General features: G+C 44.7%; 1 protein-coding gene across 1 annotated transcript in view; it reads left to right on the top strand.

Annotated features, from left to right (window-relative positions):
• LOC133084574 (core histone macro-H2A.2) overlaps window positions 1-26,222 on the top strand; it is a 54,553-nt gene that overhangs the window by 27,427 nt on the left and 904 nt on the right. Inside the window, exons 3-8 of the mRNA XM_061181411.1 lie at window positions 1,961-2,067; window positions 3,351-3,548; window positions 4,611-4,721; window positions 6,115-6,219; window positions 17,395-17,479; window positions 24,412-24,586. Of these exons, the coding sequence (XP_061037394.1) occupies window positions 1,961-2,067; window positions 3,351-3,548; window positions 4,611-4,721; window positions 6,115-6,219; window positions 17,395-17,479; window positions 24,412-24,586 (781 nt within the window). The remainder of the gene's footprint in view (window positions 1-1,960; window positions 2,068-3,350; window positions 3,549-4,610; window positions 4,722-6,114; window positions 6,220-17,394; window positions 17,480-24,411; window positions 24,587-26,222) is intronic.

The raw sequence follows: 26,222 nt of genomic DNA, 5'->3' as shown, positions 1-26,222 counted from the left end.
AGGAAGACAGAGGGAGGACAGTGATGGTCCAAGATGCTAAATGAAATTCAACTTCTCAGAAGCGTAAAACTCGGAGGCTCCTTGACCCCCTTTCCGCCCATCTGGAAAAAGGGTTGAGTGGAGTGCTCCTTCCTCCCAGGTATGGGCCGCTAGGAGCAGCAGGTGCAGGAAAGTCCTTTTCTTGTGCTCAGTGGGGTGCTGTACATATTAACCTAGAGTCATAAAGCAAGCCTGTTTGTGAAGACTTTATAACTACACCTCTTTCTGATGGGTACCCTTTTGAAACGAAAGAAAAGCTGGGCAGAAATCTGAAGGCCGCAAACCAGATATCTAATATGGCGTTAATTTCAAATACTCTGTCCTCCAGTCCCAACAAGCCTACTCATATTTCTCAAACTACAGTGCCCCAATCTTTGATTCAGAAAATGCGGTGCCGTGTAAATGAATTGTTGGTAAACACAATATTCCTTGCTTAATAACCCAAAAAAGATGTTGTGAGAATGAATTTGCAGTGATTTAGCGCTTTTCATTATGGAAATGCCATATAAATATTTAACTCATGCTTATTTTATTCTAATTTTTTGTTAATCACATTTGCTTAGTTAATATGGCATACTTATGCCAAGTTTTTATTTTATTGCCATAGATTTTACGAATGATGGCAATTGCATGTGCTGTTTTATTTGAAATTAGGTTGACTGCAAAAATTCATGCAGAATCGCCTATTAATTTTAGGGTTTAGTATCTATGCCATTGTACCAGCAAATCCCCCCAACACACACACGTACACACATACCTGCACACATACATACACACAACACATTCATGCACACATGCACATACAATTTTCCACCCACGTATAACACACTGGCACATTGCCTCTTTCTTTAGGGAAAGAACTCTTTCTAGGGGAGGAATTTTTCTTTAAAGGCTCATTCATGCTCTTGAAGGCAGACAAATTTGATTTAGCAGAGCATCCTTCCAAAATTGAGAAAGAAAGAAAAAATAAGGGAGGAAGGGGAAAGCATTCAGGGGTATAAACCAATTCTATAGTGGTTTTTTTTTTTTTTTTTTTTTGACTCAAAAACTGATAGTATGTGAAATAGAATTCACTTTTCAGGTTAAGTGGTACCTCACCCCTTAGTATAAATCAGTTCTTCCTATCCACTTTCCTTTAGAACGAGAGGGACCAGGGGCATCAAGTGAAGAGGAAAAGGAGATTCTGAAAGGGGTCTCAGCTCTCCTCAGAGATGGCTGCACACTGAAAGAAACTCGGCTTCAATGCTAGGGTTCTGTTTTGGTCAGGATTAACTTCTGCCAACAGTGGCTTAAACAAGAGAGTTTCTTTTTCTCTCATACAAGAGACGTCTATAGAAGACAGTCCAGGTTGGTTAGAGGCTCCACAGTCATAAGAGATTCTGGTTCTTATCTTATTGCTCTATCATCCACAACTTCTTACCCTTGGTCAAATATGGCTGCTCAGATTCCAGCCATCATGTCCTCAGTCTGCCAGTAAAAAGGGAAGAAAGGCACTGTCCCTTCATTAATGGATACTTCCCAGAAGTACCATACAACACAACTGCTTGCTTTTCATCGGCCAGAACTTAGTCACATGATCACACCTAACAAAAAGGGTGGTTGGGAAATACTGTCTTCATTCCTGTGATTTGGGGCTCTGCAAAAAATCAGAGGTCCATCTACTAAGGAAGATGGGGGAGAATTAATGTCAAGGGACAACTAGAAGGCTTTGCCCACAGGATCGTATATAAGGTCTTGCTAAAGTATCTTACTTGTCTGTGACCTGAGTTCTTTTCAGTTTTCTGGATTTCTTTCCAGGCCCAGACATAAAAATCACAAATAAATAAAAGTGATCTAACTCCAAGGCCATTTCCAAAGGAACACTTTGGAAAGCTCAGACCCCATTCTACGATTGCCTATTAACCCTCCCTTGAAATTTCAGCGGAAATTCTAGAATTGGCTGGGAATGCAGCGAGGGACAACAAGAAGGCCCGGATAGCCCCAAGACACATCCTGCTGGCAGTTGCCAATGACGAGGAACTCAATCAGGTACGTCTGAAGCATTGACACCAGCCACGGAATGGGTTTGCCAAACGCGCTACTGCATGTGGACCCGGCTGGCTAGAAATCCTTCCTGCTACAGTACCCAGACACATTTACACTAAAAGAGTCAGATCATATGGGAGAAGAACAAATTCTGCTAGCCATATTATTTAGATTCAAAATAAAATTGTCTCTGGAATAGATCCCATTATATATTCTGAGACTTGCCAGAATTTCTTTTCCTCTTTAAAAGCAAGCTCTGTGTGTTGCCGAGGGAAGTGCAGTGCACATATGTTATTCTCTGTACAGTTTCTTCCCCCAAACTTTGTTGACGATTTATTCTGATGAGGGCAGAAGCGTCCTTCTTCATATATCAAAACTAACGCTTTATATTTTAGAGCTGACTCCAAAACCGAGTGAATTCCCACCCCCATGCCCCCCGCCAAAGATGTGCAAGGTAGCAGGTAAATAGTATGAGAATTTTAATTTATGTGTATTTTCTAATGTTAACTGTCTGTGGTTAAGAATCAGTTCTTATTTCCAATCCAACATGGGCTGATAATTTCCAAAATTACAATAAAAAATAATTACTAGAAAAATTAAAAAACAAAAACATACAAACTACCAGCTACAATTTTTTGTTACTAGATCCAATAGGTATACAAAAACTGTGTCAACTTACTAGACTCTTCCTCATGATTTCTGTACTCTTTTTGTCACAGACAGGTAACTAATAGCTTGTGGACCAGCCTTGGTTGCAGACCACATTTGGAGTAGCGCTGCTATAGAATGTGCAGAATGTATTAGTGTGGTAGTTCATGTTGATTAGTTAAAGTAAACACATATCAGTTGGGAGGTGTGTGGTCAAACATATTTTACTGATGGAATGCATGATCAAAGGAGTGGGGTCTGTCGTTAACTGGGTCTAGCCCTTGCATTAACCTTTGAACCTCATTTTGTCAAGCTGTGCTCCCACGTCTGAAGCTCTTTATCCTCGGTTATGTCTGGAATCTCCAAGCTCTGGGCAACATCCCTGGTTTCAACCTCTATACGCTTTCATTTTGCTTTGCTTGTTTTGCTTTCTGTACAAGATCTCGGGATGCCTTGTTACCTACAGAGAAAAGCCCTACCCGTGAGACAGGGACAACCAGTTAAATCGTGTATTGTGCAGTTTCTTTGGAAAGCAGAGACCAGATTTAACACTTGTTTTGCCAACAGTTAGAACCGTATTAAATCCAGAACCAACGAGCTCTTTGCTGTCTGAGCTCACGCCTTCTCTCTCTCTTCAGCTGCTAAAAGGAGTGACCATCGCCAGCGGAGGCGTCCTGCCCAGAATTCACCCTGAACTGCTGGCCAAAAAACGAGGGACCAAAGGCAAGTCAGAAACTATCCTCTCCCCTCCCCCAGAGAAAAGAGGAAGGAAGGCCACGTCGGGCAAGAAGGGGGGCAAGAAATCGAAGGCTGCCAAACCACGGACGTCCAAAAAGGTGAGCCCAGTGGCATCTGTGAGCTCAGGACTGTCACAGAACGGGAGGAAAGTTGAACCATCCAAAGAGAAGGGCGTGGCCAGCATCCCCGAAGGACTGGGGACCCACCTCAGCTTGGTGGTGGGAGAAAATGATAGGAATGTGTGTGAAAAAGAATAAAGGGCCTTTGAGACAAGCTCAGATCATCATGCAGGGTCTACTAGAGTTTTCCAAACCCCACACATGGGTGGTTTTCATGTTTCCAGATCCCCTCCACTGACCTCACCAAAATCTCAAGTGAGAGAGCTGACCTGGAACTCTACTTTCCACCTCTCCCCATGTGACATACTGACACACCTTTAGCTTCCCACAGAGAGTCGCCTGAGTTCAGCCAATGGCATTTCGGGTGTTTGGGATAAGTAGCTATAGCTCAGAGGTGCCATTTGTGGAGTAATACTTTCATATGCTGCCCAGTACGGCAACTGCTAGCCACGTGTGGCTATTTAAATTTGAATTTAAATTACTGAAAATGAAATCAAATTCAGTTCCTTGGTTGCACCAGCCACATTTCACGTGCTCAGCAGCGCGGAGCAGCACAAAGATAGAACGTGTCCACGAGAGAATGAAGTTCTATTGGACAGCGCTGCTTTGGGGGTTGTCAACTTTTCATTCCCCAGACCTCCATGATGGCAAAAAAGATGGTATAAGAGTTCATTTCTCGGCCGCTGTGCCCCAGGGGAATCCTGGAGAGAAGGGAAGTTGAGCAGTACGCTATGAATGACCCCACTTGGCTTATTATCAGAAGCTGTAGGCGTTGAAAAGAACAAGAATAACATACCTGTGTCCAGGTTTGAGCAAAGACTGTGGGTACATGCGAACCCCTTAATACACTTGATTTTTGCAGTATCCTTTTGTTTTCCCCATATTGCTGTCCCTTGCTTCCCTCTGTTGAAAACGACAGAACCTAACATCTGACCACTTCCGTTCATATCCAACTTGGTGGTAACCATGGGAAAGACTTCAAAGCCACTTTGGGCTTTTTCTGGATTATTTCTGATCTGTCCTTCTGATTTCTACCAACAGTCCAAACCAAAGGACAGCGATAAAGAAGGAACTTCAAATTCCACCTCTGAAGATGGGCCCGGGGATGGATTCACCATCCTGTCTTCTAAAAGCCTTGTTCTAGGGCAGAAGGTAATAAAGAGAATTGTAATGTGCTGTCATAAAACACTATTGCATTTTTATAACCTCCTGTTTACAAGCAATGAAGCCTCCTTCATCCCTTCCTTCCCTAATATGACTTTCACTCTGGTCTTGAATTATTCATTTTTAAACTAAAGAGCTATGGCAATGTCTGCATTGTGAGGATAAACAAGCTCGTTAGTGCTGAGAATTGTTCAGGCTGACACTGGTCAGCCAGAGGTACTCATAGTGGATCTTTCTGGTCTCCATGCCCCAGATATCTCTTGCTCACCAAAAAAAATCCATAGCTAACTTTCTCAACCAGCCTTTGGGAGGCCTGCTTTACATGGTGTGATGTAATTTATCAAAGAAGGAAAATAGAAAGATATGTTCCCTGAATATCCCTGGTGTTAGAAATGAATTATTTGCCAATAATTCAGTCTGCTTGCCTTTCTAGGCTGCAGAAAGAAAACAAACAGGGTTATACATTTGAAAAGTCTTCAGCAGCACAACAGCAGCCCAGCCAGACATGCAAATAATTCATTCCCACAAGCATAACAGACAATTTATCTACCAAGTCTACTGGGGCTGCAATATGATACCCGCGGAAACAGTCAGTTAATCATATCGGGTAGCGAATGTTTGCAGCCTGACAGTAGTACGAACCTCTGTTGAAGCAATTGGGAAGAGTGTGCTTTGAGAAGAGCATAAACGTGGCGGGTTCCTAATTCATCAATGATGAAAGCAGGGAAGCAAAGAGGTGGAATTTATGTCCACTCTAGGGGCTATCTGTGGTTACGTGATGATTCGCTTTCTCTCCCTTATCTAGGGGAGCAAGAAGTTCTAGCTCACGTGGGGAGACAGTGGAGAATGGCTTCCATTCTGCTCAGCTATGGGCACATGGGGCAGCATTTCACAAGCGTAGCCCCAAGAGGGTGGTCCCAAAAGTCAAGGCGGCCAGACGTAGAGGTCAGAATCCCAGAGCCCCTCACTTCTCTCCAGCAAAGTGGTTGGCTTTACATCCCTGCCCCCGGAGGTCTGTGCTGCTCTGGAGAGAATGCAGGGAACCGAGTAGCTTCTTGCAGGAGCTACTCAGAGAATTATGATATCGAACACCAAGGCCACCCGGATGGGAAACGAAGGCATAAGCTATAGGGAAAAGAAAAGGAGGGGAGGTCCCGTTCCTGCCCCCGAAAGGGAAGGCAGATTTGCTGCTAGCCTCAGAGTGAACATCAAATCCACTGAGCTCAAAAGAGCCTGTTGAAAACCACACACCTTGGGCTCCATGCACAGCCCTTTCTGTTGACACAGGCAATTGAGAGAATGAACAGATGTGAGTAAAACATGAAGATTTTCCATAGGCCTTGATCTTGCCCACACTCTGCATCTTCTCTTCCCAATGCAGCTGTCCTTGACCCAGAGTGACATCAGCCATATTGGCTCCATGAGAGTGGAGGGCATCGTCCACCCAACCACAGCTGAAATTGACCTCAAGGAAGATATAGGTAAGGTTCTGAGATTTCAGGAGAGGTGCCATAAAATAGCTACTGTTCTGGCAAGTTCTCGTGAAGTCGGTCATTGTCAGCTGGATAGCCCCTGCTTGGTGGACCGTGTCAATCAAGCTCTGCCTTCGTGTGTAATTGAACAACATTACTAGAGAAAAACTAATTTTGTTTTAAGTCTGCAGATATTTTTGAAATTTTTATTGAAGTAGTATACAAAAACAGATCATTAATGCACAGCTTGATGAATTTTTCTCCAAGCGAACAAAACTGGGACCAGCACCTTGATCATGAAACAGAACCTTACCAGTACCCCACAAGGCCTCTCACCCTCGTCCCAGTCACCATTCTCTCCGAGGGTAACCACTATCCTGTCTTCTGTTTTTTTTATTTTTGGCTGCGCCTCGAGGCATGTGGGATCTTAGTTCCCTGACCAGGGATCGAACCCGTGCCCCCTGCAGTGGAAGCGCCGAGTTTTAACCACTGGACCACCAGGGAAGTCCCCACCACTATCCTGTCTTCTAACAGCATAGAGGGGTGTCATCTGTTTCTGATTTTATATAAATGAAATCATGCAGTATGTCTCCTTTTGTGTCTGTCTCCTTTTGCTTAACTTTGTGAAATCAACCCATGTTGTTGAGTGTGGCTGTAGTTCATTTTCTTTACTGTACAGTATTCCACTGTAGGAATATAACACAGTTTGTTGATCCATTGTACCACTGATGGCACTGGGGCAGTTTCCAATTTGGGCTGTAATGAGTGGTGTTACTCTAAATATTGTTGTACATGTTTTGGGTAAACCTCTACATATATTTGAAGCTGAAATACTGAGAACACCATTGGTAAAAAGGAAATGGACATATGGAAAAAGTTAGGTGGTCTGTAAGGCTATACACTGAGTTCTTTCACCAGTGGATTGCCATCTGTTCCACGAGTGGTGGAGGGATCTGTTACCAGGTTAGGTGGAGGAACCTGGAGGCTAAGCTTCCAGGCACTAGAAATAATAATAAGACCATTTAGTCACCATCTCACCGATTTTTACAAGACAGAAATGGGCAAAGAAAGGGTTTTGTCCCTGGGATACAGGGCTTGCTTCTGAGGTAAGTGATTTGGGGCCAGTGCTAGTAGCTCAGCCCTGGATGGTAGCTGCCAGGCTCACCTGTGTTTCCCCCTTGGCATCAGAGGCCACTTGCTTTACTGAAAAGGGAATAAGATAGCACCGGGTGGGGGGAAACAAAAACAAAAAACAGTATTACAGAGAAAGAGGATTTCTCTGGCATACAAACAGAGATGGTGAAAATTCCTCTACTCTTCAAACCCAGCCCAGACCCTACCAACTGCCCTCAACTCCCTCTGTGTGGAAAGACTCCCCCTCGTGGCCTTAATCTTGAGCTCTGTTTTGAAGTGTGTTCTAGCTTCTCTCAAACAAAACAAGTTTATCTTTTAAAGTTTTACCTTCTTTATCATTTCTATAGTATTTGCATTTTTATATCAGGAAAACTATAAAGATATTTCTGTTTTTTAAGGGGTGGGTGATGGTAGGATAGAAAAAACACTGGTATTGAAGCAAAAACTCGAGGTCAGATCCCAGCCTCAGTGGAGGTTCTGGAGCCAGCGTGGGTCTATGTCCTGGATTTAGCTGTGTGACTATAGGCAGTTTTCTTAACCTCTCTGAACCTCAGTTTCCTCACGTGTGAGGATAACAATAGCACGTGTCTCATAGAGGTGCTATGAAGATTAAATAAGATAATACAAAGAGGGAGCTTAGCACAGTGCCGGGCTCATAGGCATTTGATAAATGATAGTCTCCTTCATGGTTGCAGAGTTGTTAGAAGGGGTCCCTCTCATCATGATTCCATTCTCCACTACTGTCGCCCAAACAAATCTCCCCATGCAGATAAGGCCCTGATTTATTCTTTTTAAGACATTATATGTTACTACAGAAAAGTTCAAGCCTACACAAAAATAGCAGAACAGTGTAATGAAACCCTACACACCCCATTGCAATCATCATCTACCCATGACCAAGTTCGTTTCAGCTCTACCGCCGCCCACATTCCCCCCACACATATTATTTTATCTGTGAATATTTCAGAATAACAAGGGCTATTTTCTTACAACATACCATTATCACAAGACCACTATCACAACTAAAAAAATTAAATTAATATCAAATATCCAGTGTTAAAATTCCAACTGCATCATAAATGTCAATTTTTTAAAATTTGTTTATTTGATTCAGGCTCCAATAAGTTCACACGTTACAATTGGTTGATAAGTCGCTTATAACCCATTGGATCCCCCTTTGTCTCTCTCTTTTTTTCTTAGCAATTTATTTGTTGAAGAAGCTGGGCCGTTTGTCCTGTAGGGTTTCCCACAGTCTGGATTTTGTTGATTCCATCCTCCTAGTGTCATTAAACATGTTTCTTCTCTGCTTTTCTTATAAGTTGGTAGTTGGATCCAGAGGCTTAATTAGATTCAGGTTCAAAAACTTTCAGCAAGACTACTTGGGCAGTGATGGAATGTCCTCCCATCAGGAGGAGCCCCACTCTCTCACGATGCTCCTTCTCTAGTTTTGTCCATTCGTTAGGGGTCGCAAAGGGGAGATATTCTAATCCTAGATATTCTAATTCCTTATTCACTTCTTCACTGGAGGCTTCCACAAAGGGGAAGTCCCCTCGTCAACTCTACAGGCTACTTTATTCCTAAATGTCTTCAGGGAAGAGGGTGGGCTCACCTTGATTTTTACATGGTCCCATTTGACCTCTGAAAGCACAGCACAGCAGCCTAGACCTGTTTCCCCTGCTTCTCACAGTGAACCTGGCTACCAGCTTCAGCTACTTGGCCTTCTCCAGGCTTCTGTGACCCAGCAGACTGAAACTGGCCAGGGGTCTGAGGGGCAGAAAGGAGACTTAGAGGCACTTGCCATAGCCTGCGATCACCATAACCAAATTGTGTCATTGAAACCCAAGCACATTAATGGAGAAACCCCTCCACCCCCGCCTCAGTGGAGAGTGATTGCTGGAATCAATATTTTTCTTAAGTGATCTGCACATTGTACTGTGCCCCTCCAAATATACTTGAGTGTCTGAGTGTGGAGTGGGGAAGCTCCCTCACCCAGCCTCTAGGGAAGCCTCTGAACTGAATAATAATAATAACAACAATAATCATCATCATCTGAATAATTATAACAACTAATAATAATAACCACAAAGAGAGAGAGAGCTGAGACTTGCCCCAGACATCCAGTTCACCAAATTCATCTGAAGATGAAAATGCATGAAGGGAAATACCTCATCTCCCACCCAAGAGCAGCAGTCATCCTGGTCTGGACAAAACACCCACATGTCATCTCAGGGGCATAAGGATCCCCTGGTGCACATAGGTGGGGCTCCTGCTGCGCTGGAGGTGGAGTCCTGCCATCTCCTGGGGGTTCCACTTGGCCTCTCTAGAAGCACAACCCTGAAATATGGCGTAGAGAATTGTCCTACCATCAAAAACTCGAGGGATTTCCCAGCAGAAATGTCCTTAGACATTAGCCTTGCAAAGCTCTGCATTTTCCACTGGAAACCGAGGCCCAAGTTGGGGGAACAACATTCCAGGCTGCCCCGGGCCTGTGTCTGTCCTTTGGCCCCAGGGACTTACAACACATAGTTGGTGGTGAGATGGGAACAGGACCCCAGAGCTCTCCACTCAGAGGTTCCTGCTAAGCCATCTGTCACCTGGGGCCTGCCTCCCACCTCCCAGCAACAAGGTTGTGGCTGCATCCCCAAGGGTGGCTCTGGGACCCGGCTTAGGAGCTGGTGACAAGAGGCAGGCTGCAGGGTCTGTGAGATCCCCCCCAGTGTGGAGTGCTGCCATCAAATCAAGACACTGAATTTAATCAATACTACAGGGGTACCGAACCCAGAGATCAGAACACCAGAGCCTCAATTTTTTAAAAAGATCACTTTAGGGTTCATGTCATGAGACTGCTTTATGGCCAAATCACCCCCTAAAAGGACCCTAAAAGGGTCCTTTAATGAGTTTCCATGGAATATGTCAATTGCCAACAATATAACTAGCACTGCTGACGGACTTTGATAGTACTCACAATGGTATAACCTCTTCTCCCATTTTATGCCTCTCCTTATGTTTTTTCTTATGCTTCCTTTTTGCTTTCAAGAGGGATCCATCTTTTATATCTGCAGTATCATTTTCCTCTTCAGTAGAGACTTCTAATTCTAAATTAAATATCAAGTTAAGAAATAAAGACATAAGTTAAGGAAAATGAAAATCTTATTTATCTAACCCTAACCTTAAAGTTATAAATACCTTTGCTTTCTTTGCAAACTTTTTTTTTTTTTTTTTTTGGCCGTGCTGTGCAGCTTGTAGGATCTTAGTTCCCCGACCTGGGATTGAACCCGGGCCCTGGCAGTGAAAGCGCCAAGTCATAACCACCGGACTGCCAGGGAATTCCCTCTTTGCAAACTTCTGAAGCTTCTTTTTTATTGTTGCCTTTTTGGGTCATTTTTTTCTAAATAGATCTTTATTGGAGTATAATTGCTTCGCAATACTGTGTTAGTTTCTGTTGCACAACAAAGCGAATCAGCCATATGCATTCACATGTCCCCATATTCCCTCCCTCTTGAGCCTCCCTCCCATCCTCCCTATCCCACCCCTCTAGCTCATCGCAAAGCACCGAGCCGATCTCCCTGTGCTATGTTGCTGCTTCCCACATTCTCTATGTCTACCTCTTTATTCCTGCCCTGCAACTAGGTTCATCAGTACCATTTTTTTTTTTTTTTAGATTCCATATATATGCATTAGCATACGGTATTTGTTTTTCTCTTTCTGACTTACTTCACTCTGTATGACAAACTCTAGGTCCATCCACCTCACTACAAATAACTCAATTTCGTTTCTTTTTGTGGCTCCGTAATATTCCATTGTATATATGTGCCACATCTTCTTTATCCATTCTTCTGTCAATGGACATTTAGGTTGGTTCTGTGTCCTTGCTATTGTAAATAGTGCTGCAATGAACCTGTGGTACATGTCTCTTTTTCAATTATGGTTTTCTTAGGGTATATGCCCAGTAGTGAGATTGCTGGGTCATATGGTAGTTCTATTTTTAGTTTTTTAAGGAACCTCCATACTGTTTTCCATAGTGGTTGTATCAATTTACATTCCCAACAACAGTGCAGGAGGGTTCCCTTTTCACCACACCCTTTCCAGCACTTATTGTTTCTAGATTTTTTGATAGTGGCCATTCTGACCGGCGTGGGGTGATACCTCATTGTGGTTTTGATTTGCATTTCTCTAATAATTAGTGAGTTGAGCATCTTTTCACATGCCTCTTGGCCATTTGTATGTCCTCCTTGGTGAAATGTCTATTTAGGTCTTCCACCCATTTTTTAACTGGATTATTTGTTTTTTTGATATTGAGCTCCATGAGCTGTTTATATATTTTGGAGATTAATCCTTTGTCTGTTGTTTCATTTGCAAATATTTTCTCCCATTCTGAGGGTTGTCTTTTTCTCTTGTTTATGGTTTCCTTTGCTGTGCAAAAGCTTTTAAGTTTAATTAAGTCCCATTTGTTTATTTTTGTTTTTATTTCCATTACTCTAGGAGGTGGGTCAAAAAAGATCTTGCTGTGGTTTATGTCAAAGAGTGTTTTTCCTATGTTTTTCTCTAAGAGTTTTATAGTGTCTGGTCTTACATTTAAATCTTTAATCCATTTGGAGTTTGTTTTTGTGTATGATGTTAGGTAGTGTTCTAATTTCATTCTTTTACATGTAGCTGTCCAGTTTTCCCAACAGCGCTTATTGAAGAGGCTGTCTTTTCTCCATTGTATGTCCTTGCCTCCTTTGTTGTAAATTAGGTGCCCATATGTGCATGAGGTTATCTCTGGGCATTCTATCCTGTACCTTGATCTCTATTTCTGTTTTTGTGCCAGTACCATATTATCTTGATTACTGTAGCTTTGTGGTATAGTTTGAATTTGGGGAGCCTGATTCCTCCAACTCCGTTTTTCTTTCTCAAGATTGCTTTGGCTATTCGGGGTCTTTTGTGTTTCCATAAGAATTGTAAAATTTTTTGTTCTGATTTTGTGAAGAATGCATTGGTAGTTTGATAGGGATTGCATTGAATCTGTAGATTGCTTTGGGTAGTATAGTCATTTTCACAATATTGATTCTTCCAAGCCAAGAACATGGTATATTTCTCCATCTGTATATGTCATCTTTGATTTCTTTCATCAGTGTTTTACAGTTTTCTGAGTACAAGTCTTTCGCCTCCTTATGCAGGTTTATTCCTAGGTATTTTATTCTTTTTGTTGCAATGGTAAATGTGAGTGTTTCCTAAATTTCTCTTTCTGATTTTTCGTTGGTGCTGTATAGGAATGCCAGAGATTTCTGTGCATTAATTTTGTATCCTGCAACCTTACCAAATTCCTTGATTAGTTCTAGTAGTTTTCTGGTGTCATCTTTAGGATTTTCTATGTATAGTGTCATGTCATCGGCAAACAGTGACAGTTTTACTTCTTCATTTCTTTTTCTTCTCTGATTGCTGTGGCTAGGACTTCCAGACTATGTTGAATAAGAGTGGCGAGAGTGGACATCCTTGTCTTGTTCCTGATCTTAGTGGAAAAGCTTTCAGTTTTTCACCCTTGAGTATGACGCTTGCTGTTGGGTTTGTCATATACATTTATATGTTGAGTTAGGTTCCCTCTTTGCCCATTTTCTGGAAAGTTTTTATCATAAATGGGTGTTGAATTTTGTCAGAAGCTTTTTCTGCATCTATTGAGATGATCATATGGTTTTTATTCCTTAATCTGTTATTGTGGTGTATCACATTGATTGATTTGCGTATATTGAAGAATCCTTGCATCCCTGGGATAAATCCCATTTGATCATGGTGTATGATCCTTTTAATGTGCTGTTGGATTCTGTTTGCTAGTATTTTGTTCAGGATTTTTGCATCTATGTTCATCAGTGATATTGGTCTATAATTTTCTTTTTTTGTGATATCTTTTTCTGGTTTTGGTATCAGGGTGATGGTGGCTTCGTAGAATGAATTTGGGAGTGTTTCTCCCTCTGCAATTTTTTGGTAGAGTGTGAGAAGGATCAGTGTTAGCGCTTCTCTAAATGTTTGAAAGAATTCGCTTGTGAAGCCATCTGGTCCTGGACTTTTGTTTGTTGGAAGATTTTTAATTACGGTTTCAATTTCATTACTTGTGATAGGTCTGTTTATATTTTCTAATTCTTCCTGGTTCAGTCTTGGAAAATTGTACCTTTCCAAGAATTTGTCCATTTCTTCGTGGTTGTCTATTTTATTGGCATCTAGTTGTTTGTAGTAGTCTCTTACAATCCTTTGTATTTCTGCAGTGTCAGTTGTGATTTCTCCTTTTTCATTTCTAATTTTATTGATTTGCACCCTCTCCCTTTTTTTCTTGATGAGTCTGGCTAAGTGTTTATCAATTTTGTTTATCTTCTCAAAGAACCAGCTTTTAGTTTTATTGATCTTTGCTATTGTTTTCTTCGTTTCTATCTCATTTATTTCTGCTCTGACCTTTATGATTTCTTTCCTTCTACTGACTTTGGGTTTTCTTTGTTCTTCTTTCTCTAGTTGCTTTAGGTGTAGGGTTAGACTGTTTATTTGAGATTTTTCTTGTTTCTTGAGGTGAGATTGAATGGCTATAAACTTCCCTCTTAGAACTGCTTTTGCTGTGTCCCATAGGTTTTGGGTCGTCACGCTTTCATTGTCATTTGTTTCTATGTATTTTTTTATTTTTTCTTTGGTTTCTTCAGTGATCTCTTGGTTATTTAGTAGTGCACTGTTTAGCCTCCATGTATTTGTGTTTTTTACAGTTTTTTTCCTGTAATTGATTTCCAGTCTCATAGCATTGTGGTCAGAAAAGATGCTTGATACAATTTCAATTTTCTTAAATTTTCCGAGGCTTGATTTGTGACCCAAGATGTGATCTATCCTGGAGAATGTTCCACGTGCACTTGAGAAGACAGTGTATTCTGCCACTTTTGGGTGGAATGTTCTATAAATATCAATTAAATCTATCTGGTCTGTTGTGTCATTTAAAGCTTGTGTTTCCTTATTTATTTTCTGTTTGGATGCTCTGTACATTGGTGTAAGTAGGGTGTTAAAGTCCCCTACTATTATTGTGTTACTGTTGATTTCTCCTTTCATGGTTGTTAGCATTTGCCTTATGTATTGAGGTGCTCCTATGTTGGGTGCATAAACATTTATAATTGTTATATCTTCTTCTTGGATTGATCCTTCGATCATTATGTAGTGTCCCTCCTTATCTCTTGTGACAGTCTTTATTTTAAAGTCTATTTTATCTGATACTAGTATTGCTACTCCAGCTTTCTTTTGATTTCCATTTGCATGGAATATCTTTCTCCATCCCTTCATTTTCAGTTTGTATGTGTCCCTAGGTCTGAAGTGGGTCTCTTGTAGACAGCATATATATGGGTCTTGTTTTTGTATCCATTCAGCCAGTCTGTGTCTTTCGGTTGGGCATTTAATCCATTTACATTCAAGGTTATTATTGATATGTATGTTCCTATTACCATTTTCTTAACTGATTTGGGTTTGTTTTTGTGGGTATTTTTCCTCTCTGTGTTTCGTGCCTAGAGAAGTTTCTTTAGCCTTTGTTGTAAAGCTGGTTTGGTGGTGCTAAATTCTTTTAGCTTTTGCTTGTCTGAAAAGTTTTTGACTTCTCCATCAAATCTGAATGAGATCCTTGCTGGGTAATCTTGGTTGTACGTTTTTCTCTTTCAACACTTTAAGTATATCCTGCCACTCCCTTCTGGCCTGCAGAGTTTCTGCTGAAAAATCATCTGATAACTTTATCGAGATTCCTTTGTAAGTTATTTTTTGTTTTTCCCTTGCTGCTTTTAATATTTTTTCTTTAAATTCATTTTTGTTAGTTTGATTAATATGTGTCTTGGTGTGTTTTTCCTAGGGTTTATCCTGTATGGGACTCTGTGCTTCCTGGACTTGGGTGACTATTTCCTTTCCCATGTTAGGGAAGTTTTTGACTATAATCTCTTCAAATATTTTCTCAGACCCTTTCTTTTTCTCTTCTTCTTCTGGGACCCCTATAATTCGAATGTTGGTATGTTTAGTGTTGTCCCAGAGGTCTCTGAGATTGTCTTCAATTCTTTTCATTCTTTTTCCTTTATTCTGCTCCTCAGCATTTATTTCCACCATTTTGTCTTCCAGCTCACTTATTCGTTCTTCTGCCTCAGTTATTCTGTTATTGATTCCTTCTAGTGTATTTTTCATTTCAGTTATTGTGTTGTTCATCTCTGTTTGTTTGTTCTTTAGTTCTTCTAGATCTTTGTTAAACATTTCTTGTGTTTTCTCAATCCGTGCCTCCATTCTATTTCTGAGATTCTGGATCATCTTTACTATCATTACTCTGAATTCTCTTTCAGGTAGATTGCCTACTTCCTCTTCATTTATTTGTTCTTGTAGGTTTTTACCTTGCTCCTTCATCTATGACATATTTTTTTGTCATCTCATTTTTGTTTGTTTGTTTGAGTGGGATTGTGTTCCTGTCTTACTGGTTGTTTGGCCTGAGGCTTTCAACACTGGAGTTTGTAGGCTATTGGGTAGAGCTGGGTCTTGGTGCTGATATGAGGAACTCCATAAGACCTCACTCTGATGAATATTCCCTGGGGTCTGAGGTTCTCTCTCAGTCCAGTGGTTCAGACTCAGAGCTCCCACCACAGGAGCTTCGGCCTGACCCCCAGCTCGTGAACAAAGATCCTGCAAGCTGCATGGGGCAGCAAAAAAAAAAAGAACAATAACAAAGTAAAAAATAAAATTAGACTAGGAAACTAACAGATATGTTAGAAAGAATATACAAATAAAAATATAGATGAATCAACAACCAGAAGGTACATCAGTACCACAATAGTAAAAAAGAGGAGGAGGGAAAAGGAAGAAAAAAAAAAGAGGGTGGGTGGGTAAAGGCCTTGGCTGTGGAGGGCGGGGCCTAAGCAAGATTTGAGTGGTGGGCGGAGCCTATGCTTAGGACCCACAGGGCTGGAAAAGGCCCTGGGGTCTGTGGAGGGTGGGGCTTAGGCTCAAGGAACGGAAGGTGCCCAGGCGTGCACCCCACCCCTGGTCTCAGAGGGCGGAGGACCTCACCTGGGAGCCCAGCAGGATTCCTGGGCTCGAGTGGGTGGGGCAAAGCCCTCCTCTCCTCTCCTGCTCTTGAGGTCTGGGAGGGCCCCTCCCTGGGAGGGCCCCTCCCACCTGCCTCTCCTGATCTCCCCGGCCTCCCTCCTATGCCCCCAGGACCCACGCAGCCTAGATGGGGCTTTGTGGAGGGGGGGAGCTGGCTTGGGAGCTCAGCAGGCTCCCTGGGCCGAGTGGGCCAGGCGATCACCCTCCGCTCCTCTCCAGCTCTTCCCAGAGAGTCCCTCCCGCCTGCCTCTCCTGATCTCCCCAGCCTCAGGGGCGCCGATCCTGTCTGGTCTCCACTTCTCCTCCCCCTCAGTCCCCCTGCGTCCTACCGGTTCACTTTGGGGTTCCTCCCGTCTCCTTGGGCGTCAGAGTCCCCCGCCAGCGGCCGGCAGGTGCCCTAGTTGTGAGGAGACGCTAACTCCGCGTCTTCCCTAACCACCATCTTGACTCCTCATCCTTGAGTCATTTTTAAAATTTCTGATTTGGAAGTGAGGCATTCTTCATCTTCAGAGCTACTTCTTTTCCTCTCCCCTGTTCTGACAAAAGGTCCTGGACCTGCCTTAATAGCTTTTGCTGCTTGTGCTTTGTTTCACATTCCACAAAAGCAAACCCCTTCGGATCTCCAGTAGACTTATAATGTGATATACTTACAGAAACAACGTTGCCACATTTCCCAAATACTCTTTCAGTCCAGCTGTGATTAACATTTTGGGGAAGTAACTCCTATGATACATTAGAAGCAATATTAAATAAAATAAAATATTAAATAATTCTTTAAAAAAAAAGTTTGCTAAAATCTAAGTCCCACTGGACAGAAGCCCAGGGACCCCTATCACCAGTGACCACTGGCAAACAGGATTTCAATTGCAAAGTTTGATTCCAGCTTTCTAAGCAATTTTTTTAAGACCTAGTAAAACTCTGTCAGTGTAATTAATGACTGAAAAGAGCAACCACAATGGATTTCCATTGTTTCCTTCACAGGTAAGGCCTTGGAAAAGGCTGGGGGGAAAGAGTTCTTGGAAACAGTAAAGGAGCTTCGCAAGTCCCAGGGCCCTTTGGAAGTAGCTGAAGGTAAGTGTGGAATCAGGCCATGTTCCCTGCACAGCCTCACCACCTTCCCCTCCAGCGTGACATGCTTCACACACATTCAGTTTGCAGAGCAAAAGAGGCCATAACCAATCAGGAAGCTATTTTAGCATCTCTCAGATAATTTGAGCAGGCCTGCATAGATCATTTCGTACACTTTGGGGACTATAAAGTGTCTGGATAGTTCAAGCCAATTTGCATCCCAGCTCACCCCAAAATGGTCTAGAGCGATTGGGTAACTTTGTGTGTGTGTGTAAAATACACATGACAAAATTTACCATTGTAACCTTTAAACATTGTACAATGTGGTGGCATTAAGTACACTCAGTGCTGTTCCTCCATCACCACTATCTAGTCCCAGAACTTTTTATCACCTTCTGTGGAAACCCCACACCCATCAAGTAGTCACGTCGTCCCTCCCCCAACCCCTGGCAACCACCAGTCTGCCTTCTCTTTTGATGGATTTGCCTCTTCTGGATATTTCATATAAGTGGAATCGTATAATATGTGATCTTCTGTGTCTGGCTTCTTTCACTTAAAATGTTTTCGCGGTTCATCCATGTTGTACCGTGTATCAGCACTTCATTCCTTTCTACGACTGAATACTATTCCATTTGTTTATCCATTCATCACTTGGGTTGTTTCCACCTTTGGCTATTGTGAATAGAGCTGCTCTGAACATTTGTGCACAGGTTTTTGTTTGAACACTTATTTTCAAGAATATTGGGTAACTTTTTGACAGGTGGGCCCAACTTCAGATCCGTGTCCCCGCCCACCTCCAGGGACCATCTAGTCAGTGCCAAGTGCTGCCCTGGTGCTGGGGCTCCAAAGACAAATAAAACCCACTCCTGCCCTCAAGCACTGGACAGTCGAGGAGGAGAGACAGACACAGAGATGGGGCACAGAGAGGGAGCCATGCTCTCTGCTTGGGGGAGTTGGGGAGGCGCCAGGGAGGATATAAGACCTGTGTGTGAGAAGGCTCAGTCAGGAGCAGCAGGAAGAAAGAGAGGAATAGCGGCCAGAGATGAGCCTTGCCCTTGGGCTGTGCTAAGGGTCTGGATTTGACCCTATAAAGATGAGAGTAGAAGCTGGGGACTGTGATGATCAGATTTGATTGCTAGAAAAGTAATGGGGCTTCTGGTCAAGAAAGAACATGAGTCCGCACTTTACAGTCTGCACATACCACTCCCCATACGATGATAGATAGAATTTCCTTTTTAAAATTTTAAGACAGAGCCACACTGAAATATAAAATAAATATCCAGGACTTCCCTGGCAGTCCAGTGGTTAAGATTCCGCACTCCCAATGCAGGGGGCACGGGTTCGGTCCCTGGTCAGGGAACTAAAATCCCACATGCTGCATGGCGTGGCAAAATAAATAAATAAATAAACATCCTTGTGGACAGAGAAGAGCTGCAGGCGGCAGCAGCAGGGGGACGTGGAAGCCGCGGGTGGGGCTTCAGGTCTGGTAACATGCAGAGCCATCAGGAGGTCAACTCTTACCTGCTGATGGGATCGGAGTCACCTCACGCTTGGAGGGGACCAGAGCCAGGCTCGCTGCTCAAAGCAAGGGCTGGATGCAACTCCCAAGCTCTTACAGGAAGCCAAGGCTCTGACCGCCACCCAGGGCTATGGCTCGTGTGAAATCTGTTTTCTAGAGTAGCAGAAGGGAGCAGAGAGCCCCTCTCCCAGGCCCAGGGCCACGTGGCTCACTGTCTCAGTGTCTGGATCTACCGCCTCCCCTATGTGACCATGAGACAGAGCCCTGAATCATCCTTGTAAGACAGGATCCTAACTACGGGGGTCTTGCAAACTGCCTGATGGGGTGGGAAGGAGAGAAAAATAGCTTCTCTACATAGAATGGGAGCCTCCAACACGCTTCTAAACAGTTTCAGAGGCAGAAAATAGGAGGTAGAGAGGCAGTATGTAAAAAGATGAAGAGATACAAACTACTATGTGTGAAATAAATAAGCTACAAGGATATATTGTACAACACAGGGAATACAGCCAATATAGCCGATATTTTATAATAACTTTAAATGAAATATAATCTATAAAAATTTTGAAGCACTATGTTGCACACCAGAAACTAATATGTTGTAAATCAACTATCCCTGAATTAAAAAAAAAAAAAAAAAGATCATGGCTGAGAATTTTCCAGAATGAAACCCACGAGTCCTCAGGTTGAAAACATTGAGTATATTAAATCAAAATAAATCCAAAACCTGGCCCATCAGGAATTCCCTGGCAGTCCAGTGGTTAGGACTCCGCGCTTTCACTGCCGAGGGCTCGAGCTCAATCCCTGAGCAAGATCCTGAAAGCCATGCAGTGTGGCTAAACCAAAAACAAAACCAAAAAAAACCAAACAAAACCTGGCCCATCGTGGTGACATCTCTAAAGTTGAAAAATCAAGAGAAACCTGAAAAGCAACCCAACGAAAGGTAGAGCATTTGTAAAAACGGTTCTCCTGACAGCCGACTTCTCATCAGCAACAAAGGATGCTTGGAGACAGAAAAGAAGTATCTTCAAAGCACTGAGGGGAAAAACTGTCAACTAAGAAGTCCATGTATTACTTTGTTATTATTCAACAGGGAGGGTGAAAGATGCAGAATTACAGACACGCAAAAATTGAGAGTCAGAAGCCCTCAGACTCTTGCTGAAAGGACCACAGAGGCCTCACTGGGAGAAACAGAAGTGAATCCAGAAGGAAGGAGAGGGCTGCAGGAAACAAGCATGAGCTAAGAAATCGGGGCATATCTGTCAGGTCTAAGTATCCATGGCCCTGGGGCCAAACAGTGGTAGCTCCCTGGGAAGAAGGGATTGGTGAGGGTGAATCTGGAAAAGGGGAGACAGTTCATCAGGGTCTAACACCATATTGCATTTAGTTTCAAAACACCATCAGTTGTAAGATATGCCCTTATTGTAAGAAAGAATAAATTTCCAAGGCGGAGTGTCCAGTAGGAGACCCCACACAAAGCCAGGACACATTCAGTTTAAGAGCTAGCAAGACATGAACTACCATGCAGAAAGGGCAGCAAGTACCTTTTTTTTTTTTTTTAATTTATTTATTTATTTATTTATTTATTTTTGGCTGTGTTAGGTCTTCATTGCTGGGCGCCGGCTTTCTCTAGTTGCGGCGAGCAGGGGCTACTCTTCCTTGCCGTGCGCAGGCTTCTCATTGCAGTGGCTTCTGTTGTTGTGGAGCATGGGCTCTAGGCGCGTGGGCTTCAGTAGTTGTGGCTCACGGGCTCTAGAGTGCAGGCTCAATAGCTGTGGCGCACGGGCTTAGTTGCTCCGCGGCATGTGGGATCTTCCTGGACCAGGGCTCGAACCCATGTCCCCTGCATTGGCAGGTGGATTCTTAACCACTGTGCCACCAGGGAAGCCCCAAGTACCTGTTTTGACCTTGGCATTGGGTGGACCGAGGGGGAAAAAAACCTCACTAGGGAACTTGAACCACAAGCTGGTACTCCTGTGGATTTGCAGCCGAATCCAGTGCGGCCCAAAAACCTCAATCAGGAAAGTTAGTGGGACATGACCTGGGTATGGTAGGGTCCCCAGGTGACATAGAAGTAAATGCAACTTCCCTCTGGAAGAACTCATCTCAATCCAAGCCCACAGCCATTGTAAAATGCATCCTGATTCTAGCCAGGAAGGTGGATGGGACAGGGGTGGGAGGTGGCGGTAGAAATGAAGCAGATGGGCCTGGAATGAGACAAGTCAGAGGAAACCGACAGGTGGTGCTGGCGACAGAGATGGAGAAAGGGGAATCAGGCTTCGGGAGTGAATGATGATTTTGTTGGGCACATGTTGGACCTGGGGCACCAGCAATGTCACTGGTAAGCAGTTGGTGAAAACTAAGGATGAAAATGGTTTGCAGATGGCTGTTTAAAAGCCAGGGCCAAGCACCTCGGGCAGCAGAGAGAAGAGCACCGGGCCTGGGCGGGCAGGGGGAAGAGGGGCTGTTGCAGGAACCTGAGACAGGAGGAAAAGCACAGTGTCACGGAGACCAAGGATTAGCAGCAGCAGCTTCCCAGCCGGACAAGGGGCCACCCTGCAGTCCCCTTCGGTGTGGTGACCCTGAGAAGGTGGGCTCGCCTGAGGAAAGGTTCTGGAGGCCCTTTGCAGCTGCACTGCCATCCCTCAGAGCATGGTCCTCACCAGGTGACATCACATCACATAAGGAGTATTAGCAGATGCTTCTACCAAATATCAGTGTCCCAAGCCCCGAGATCACTTGACCTCGACCTTGGCACCTCTAAAGAACACTATAAATTGTTACAACTACAAGCCAAGGCTTCCATTTCCAGTTGCCATGGAAATACTTTGTGTTAGGCTGACGTGCTATCATGGACTACCTTCAAAATCTAGTGTAAATAGCGGGCGTCAGAGGGATGAGAAGGCGTGCCATTTTTTTCCTGATTAAATGTTTGACTTCACATTGCCGTTAGTGGTATATTCCTCTTATTTAAAATGACTTTAGGGCTTCCCTGGTGGCGCAGTGGTTAAGAATCGCCTGCCAATGCAGGCGACACGGGTCCAAGCCCTGATCCAGGAAGATCCCACATGCCATGGAGCAACTAAGTCCATGCGCCGCAACTACTGAGCCTGCGCTCTAGAGCCCGCGAGCCACAGCTACTGAGCCCGCGTGCCACAACTACTGAAGCCCGTGCGCCTAGAGCCCGTGCTCCACAACAAGAGAAGCCACTGCAATGAGAAGCCTGTGCACGGCAAGGAAGAGTAGCCCCTGCTCACCACAACTAGAGAAAGCCCATGTGCAGCAACGAAGACCCAATGCAGCCAAAAATAAAATAAATAAATTTATAAAAAATAATAAAATGACTTTAACATTAAAAAGAATACCATTCAAGGGCTTCCCTGGTGGTCCAGTGGGTAGGACTCCACACTCCCAATGCATGGGGTCCAGGTTCAATCCCTGGTCAGGGAATTAGATCCCACGTGCCGCAACTAAGACCCGGCACAGCCAAATAAATAAATAAATATTAAAAAAAAAAAAAAGAATACCATTCAGCTGGTAACATGATCATTACCCAGTGTGTAAAGAGCTGGAATCTCTCCAGCACATGAGAGCAGTAAGGGCCTCAGCGAATTTGCCCCAAGCAGGCAGGGCCCATCCCCAGGGTACTGGGTTCCCTTGGACTACAAGGCCGACAGGGACATTCCGTTTCTGGTGTACAGATGTACAAGGTCGTAGAGTCAACCAGTCATGCCCACTGCCTCCTCAGTATTTATATTGACTGATTCCTTCACTCACTCATTCCCTAATCAGATGGTTGGCACCAGCTGGGCACTGGGAAGGCGAGGCGTTCACAGCCGTAGCTGACAGGCGGGGGATGCCCCTTGCATTTGTCTCCACCAACCCTGGCATGTGCAGTCATAGCCTCTCCAGCACTGTCGACGTTGCTAGGAAACACGGCTCATATACCGGGTGGGCATCATATATTTCAAATAAGTCTTTCAAACCAACCCCACACACTGCCCTAAAACAGACACACACACATTTGTTACAAACACAGCCCGTAGCGGCCACAGCCTGCCTGAACTCCCCCAGGCTCCCAGAGCCTGGCCACTGCGGGAGGGTTGGGGACCTTGGCTACGCCCGGCTCCTTGAGTGGCACAGAGCCCCAGCTCCACAAGGTGGGCAGCTTAGGGGCAAGCAGCATGTGGGGTCAGAGAGTGGCCAGTGGGTCAGGCCCAACCCCTTCTCCAGGGATCAACGGCCACAGGGAGTTCCCTGGTGTTCCTCATTATCAGCTCTGTCACTGACGGGAAATAGGTTTGGGGGGGTAAAAAATAAAAGTAAGGAGTATGAACTGAAATTATGAGACAAGGCAGGCATAATCCAATTTCACAACCCGTTGTGAACACCTGCTCCCTGTAGGCTCCTCAGGTATGTAGAGATGATCAAAAGGACAATCCCTGTCTGAGGATGTGTACAACCCAGTAGATCGGTTCTAAATTTATGGAGCGTCCTCAAATCACCAAGCACAAGGCCTGCATCAGACCTACCAAGTCAGGATCTCAGACGGGGCAAGAGGGGAGGGCTTGTCCATTTTTAAAAAGCCGTTGCATTAGTTTCCAATCGCTGCTCTAACAAATTAGCACAAACTTAGTAGCATCAAACAACACAAGTGTATTGTCTTAGCATTCTGGAGTCAGAAGTCCACAATGAGTCTTTTTTTTTTTTATAACCTTTATTTTTTTAGGCAGTTTTTTTGTCTGTTTTGGCCACGCTGAGCAGCTTGCAGGACCTTAGTTCCCCGACCAGGGATTGAACCCACGCCCTCGGCGCAGTCCTAACCACTGGACCGCTAGGGAATTCCCCACAGTGAGTCTTAAGAAGCCAAAATCAAGGTGCTGGCAGGGCTGGTTCCTTCTCAGAGCAGCCGTCCCTTGCCTGTTCCGGCTTCTAGGCTCCTGCATTCCTTGGCTCCTGGGCGCATCACTCCAACCCCTGTTCCTTCATCACAGCGCCTCCTCCTACCTTTGACTTCCCTGCCTCCCTCTTATTAGGACCTGTGTGATTACACTTAGGGCTCAACTGGATAGTCTAGGGTAACCTTCTCATCTCACAATCCTTCACTTAATCACACCAGCAAAGTCCCTTTTGCCATGTAAGGAAACATTCACAATTTCCAGGGATCAGAGACGATTCCACTGTGTACCTTTGATTAGGAGTCACCTAACCTGTGGCCAGAAGGCAGACCATGAGAGAGTCTGTGACATGCTGTCACATCAGCTTTCAGTGTGTTTACCCAAAGCTTGTGCCAACTGTCAAAAGCAATTCTGATACGGCTCCTACTCTCCTAAGAGGGACACAGGCGATTGAGCCTAACCCCCTGGCTTAAGGTGAAGACGGAGGAAATAACCTGCGGCATTTCTCTCTCGTGTCCCAGCCGCCGTCAGCCAGTCCAGCGGACTTGCAGCCAAATTCGTCATCCACTGTCACATCCCTCAGTGGGGCTCCGACAAATGTGAAGAACAGCTTGAAGAGACCATCAAAAACTGCCTGTCGGCAGCAGAGGACAAGAAGCTGAAGTCGGTGGCGTTCCCGCCCTTCCCCAGCGGCAGGTAAGATGCTCTCCTCCAGGGGGGCGGCAAGGGTGCTGGGTCCGCTTGCCCAGCCTTCTCGCTGGGGACCAGCTGCTCCCCCACTTGGTCACATCCAGTCTGGCCATCCCAGAGGACATGACCAAGGGCTGCCAGCGCAGCCAAGCACGTTGACCAGGCGATAGAGCAAGAGACGCACTTTCCATCCTTCACAATGCAGGGAGAAAGCCAGTTCTGAGAGGAGCGGGAGGCAGAGCTCTCTTTTGGGAGCCTGCCGTGTTGAAAGCCCACGTTCCCACCAGCTATCCCAGTCTAGAGCACTGGATCTGAAACACCAGGCTCAAAGGCACTTGCTCCTCAAAGTGTGGTCCGCAGACCAGCAGCAGAGAGCCCACAGGGTTAGGATGCCAATCGCAGGATCCCCAGGGGATTCCGGTGCTGCTCTGGGGCTGGGAGAGCCTCGAGGCTGAGGCTGGAGAAGTGAAGGGCTCTCAGCAAGGGCTTGCTTTTAGGGGTTGGAGAAATGATTGCTCTAATTGCCGCAGACCCCGACTGGGCATGGGAGCAGTATTTCAGGTAAATAATGAGGCTGTCTGTCCTCACGTGTAGCAGGGCCTCTCCCCTCACGCTCACAGCCAACGTGAGTTATTGCTTTAATTTTGAACACCCTTTCTCCTGAGAAGCCCCTCTGTAGCGCAGATATGATTTACACTCTGAAGACATTCTGTTACAGCCGAGTCACAGGAAGGCGAAGAAGGAAGGAATGAGGCCTAGCTTCCTGCCGTAATCCTATCTCAACCTGAGCAGGCAACACTGGGTCTCCACAGCCTAGCCCGGAGGCACTGCGGGTTGAATTCTTTGCATAGCTGGGCCCACGTGCCGAGATGTTCTGGGCTGGGACACAGCAGCTGAGTGAGAAGAATTCTTATTAGGCGGGCCAATCCTGGACCCGCCCAAGGGGCTTGGTGGCTGACCCCAAATGACCAGCAGTGTCACAATGGCTGCATCCCTGGCGCACAGCTCCACCATGGCATCCTGGGGCTTGGGGCCCTGCCCAGAATCGTCACTGCTCAAATTACATTGGCACGTCCACACAGGTTAGCGAGAGGAACATGAAATGCATGAAACAGGAATTAATGAAGACGTACTTTTGAGCATACATTATTGCCCTTTAATAAGCAATCTGTTTAGCAGGTAAACCAGTTTTGAGGGAACTAATAAAACCTATATTGGCTTTTTTTTTTTTTTTTTTGCCGTGCTGCGAGGTTTAGGGGATCTTAGTTCCCTGACCAGGGATTGAACCCACGCCCTCGGCAGTGAAAGCATGGAGTCCTAACCACTGGACTGCCAGGGAATTCCCTATATTGGCTTTTTTAAATGCTGAGTTGGTAGGTTTGGTTTGTTTGTTTTTAATTTTTATTTTATATTGGAGTATAGTTGATTAACAATGTTGTGTTGCTGAGTTGGTAGTTTTTAAAGCTCAGCTGGACTTGAGTCAGGCCACATAGATTCAAACACAGGCCACCGCTCACCAGCCAGCCCTAAAACCATTGTGCCTCTCTGAGCCAGTGTGGCATATGTGAAGTGGGGACAGTGTCCCCTGTCTGTCCCCCTCCTGGGCTGTCCCTCTTCTGGGGTGAAAGGGGATCGTGCGTGG

This window comes from Eubalaena glacialis, chromosome 1 (genome assembly GCF_028564815.1).
Source record: "Eubalaena glacialis isolate mEubGla1 chromosome 1, mEubGla1.1.hap2.+ XY, whole genome shotgun sequence".
NCBI classification, from domain to species: domain Eukaryota; kingdom Metazoa; phylum Chordata; class Mammalia; order Artiodactyla; family Balaenidae; genus Eubalaena; species Eubalaena glacialis.
This window is presented reverse-complemented; position numbering and strand designations above follow the sequence as displayed.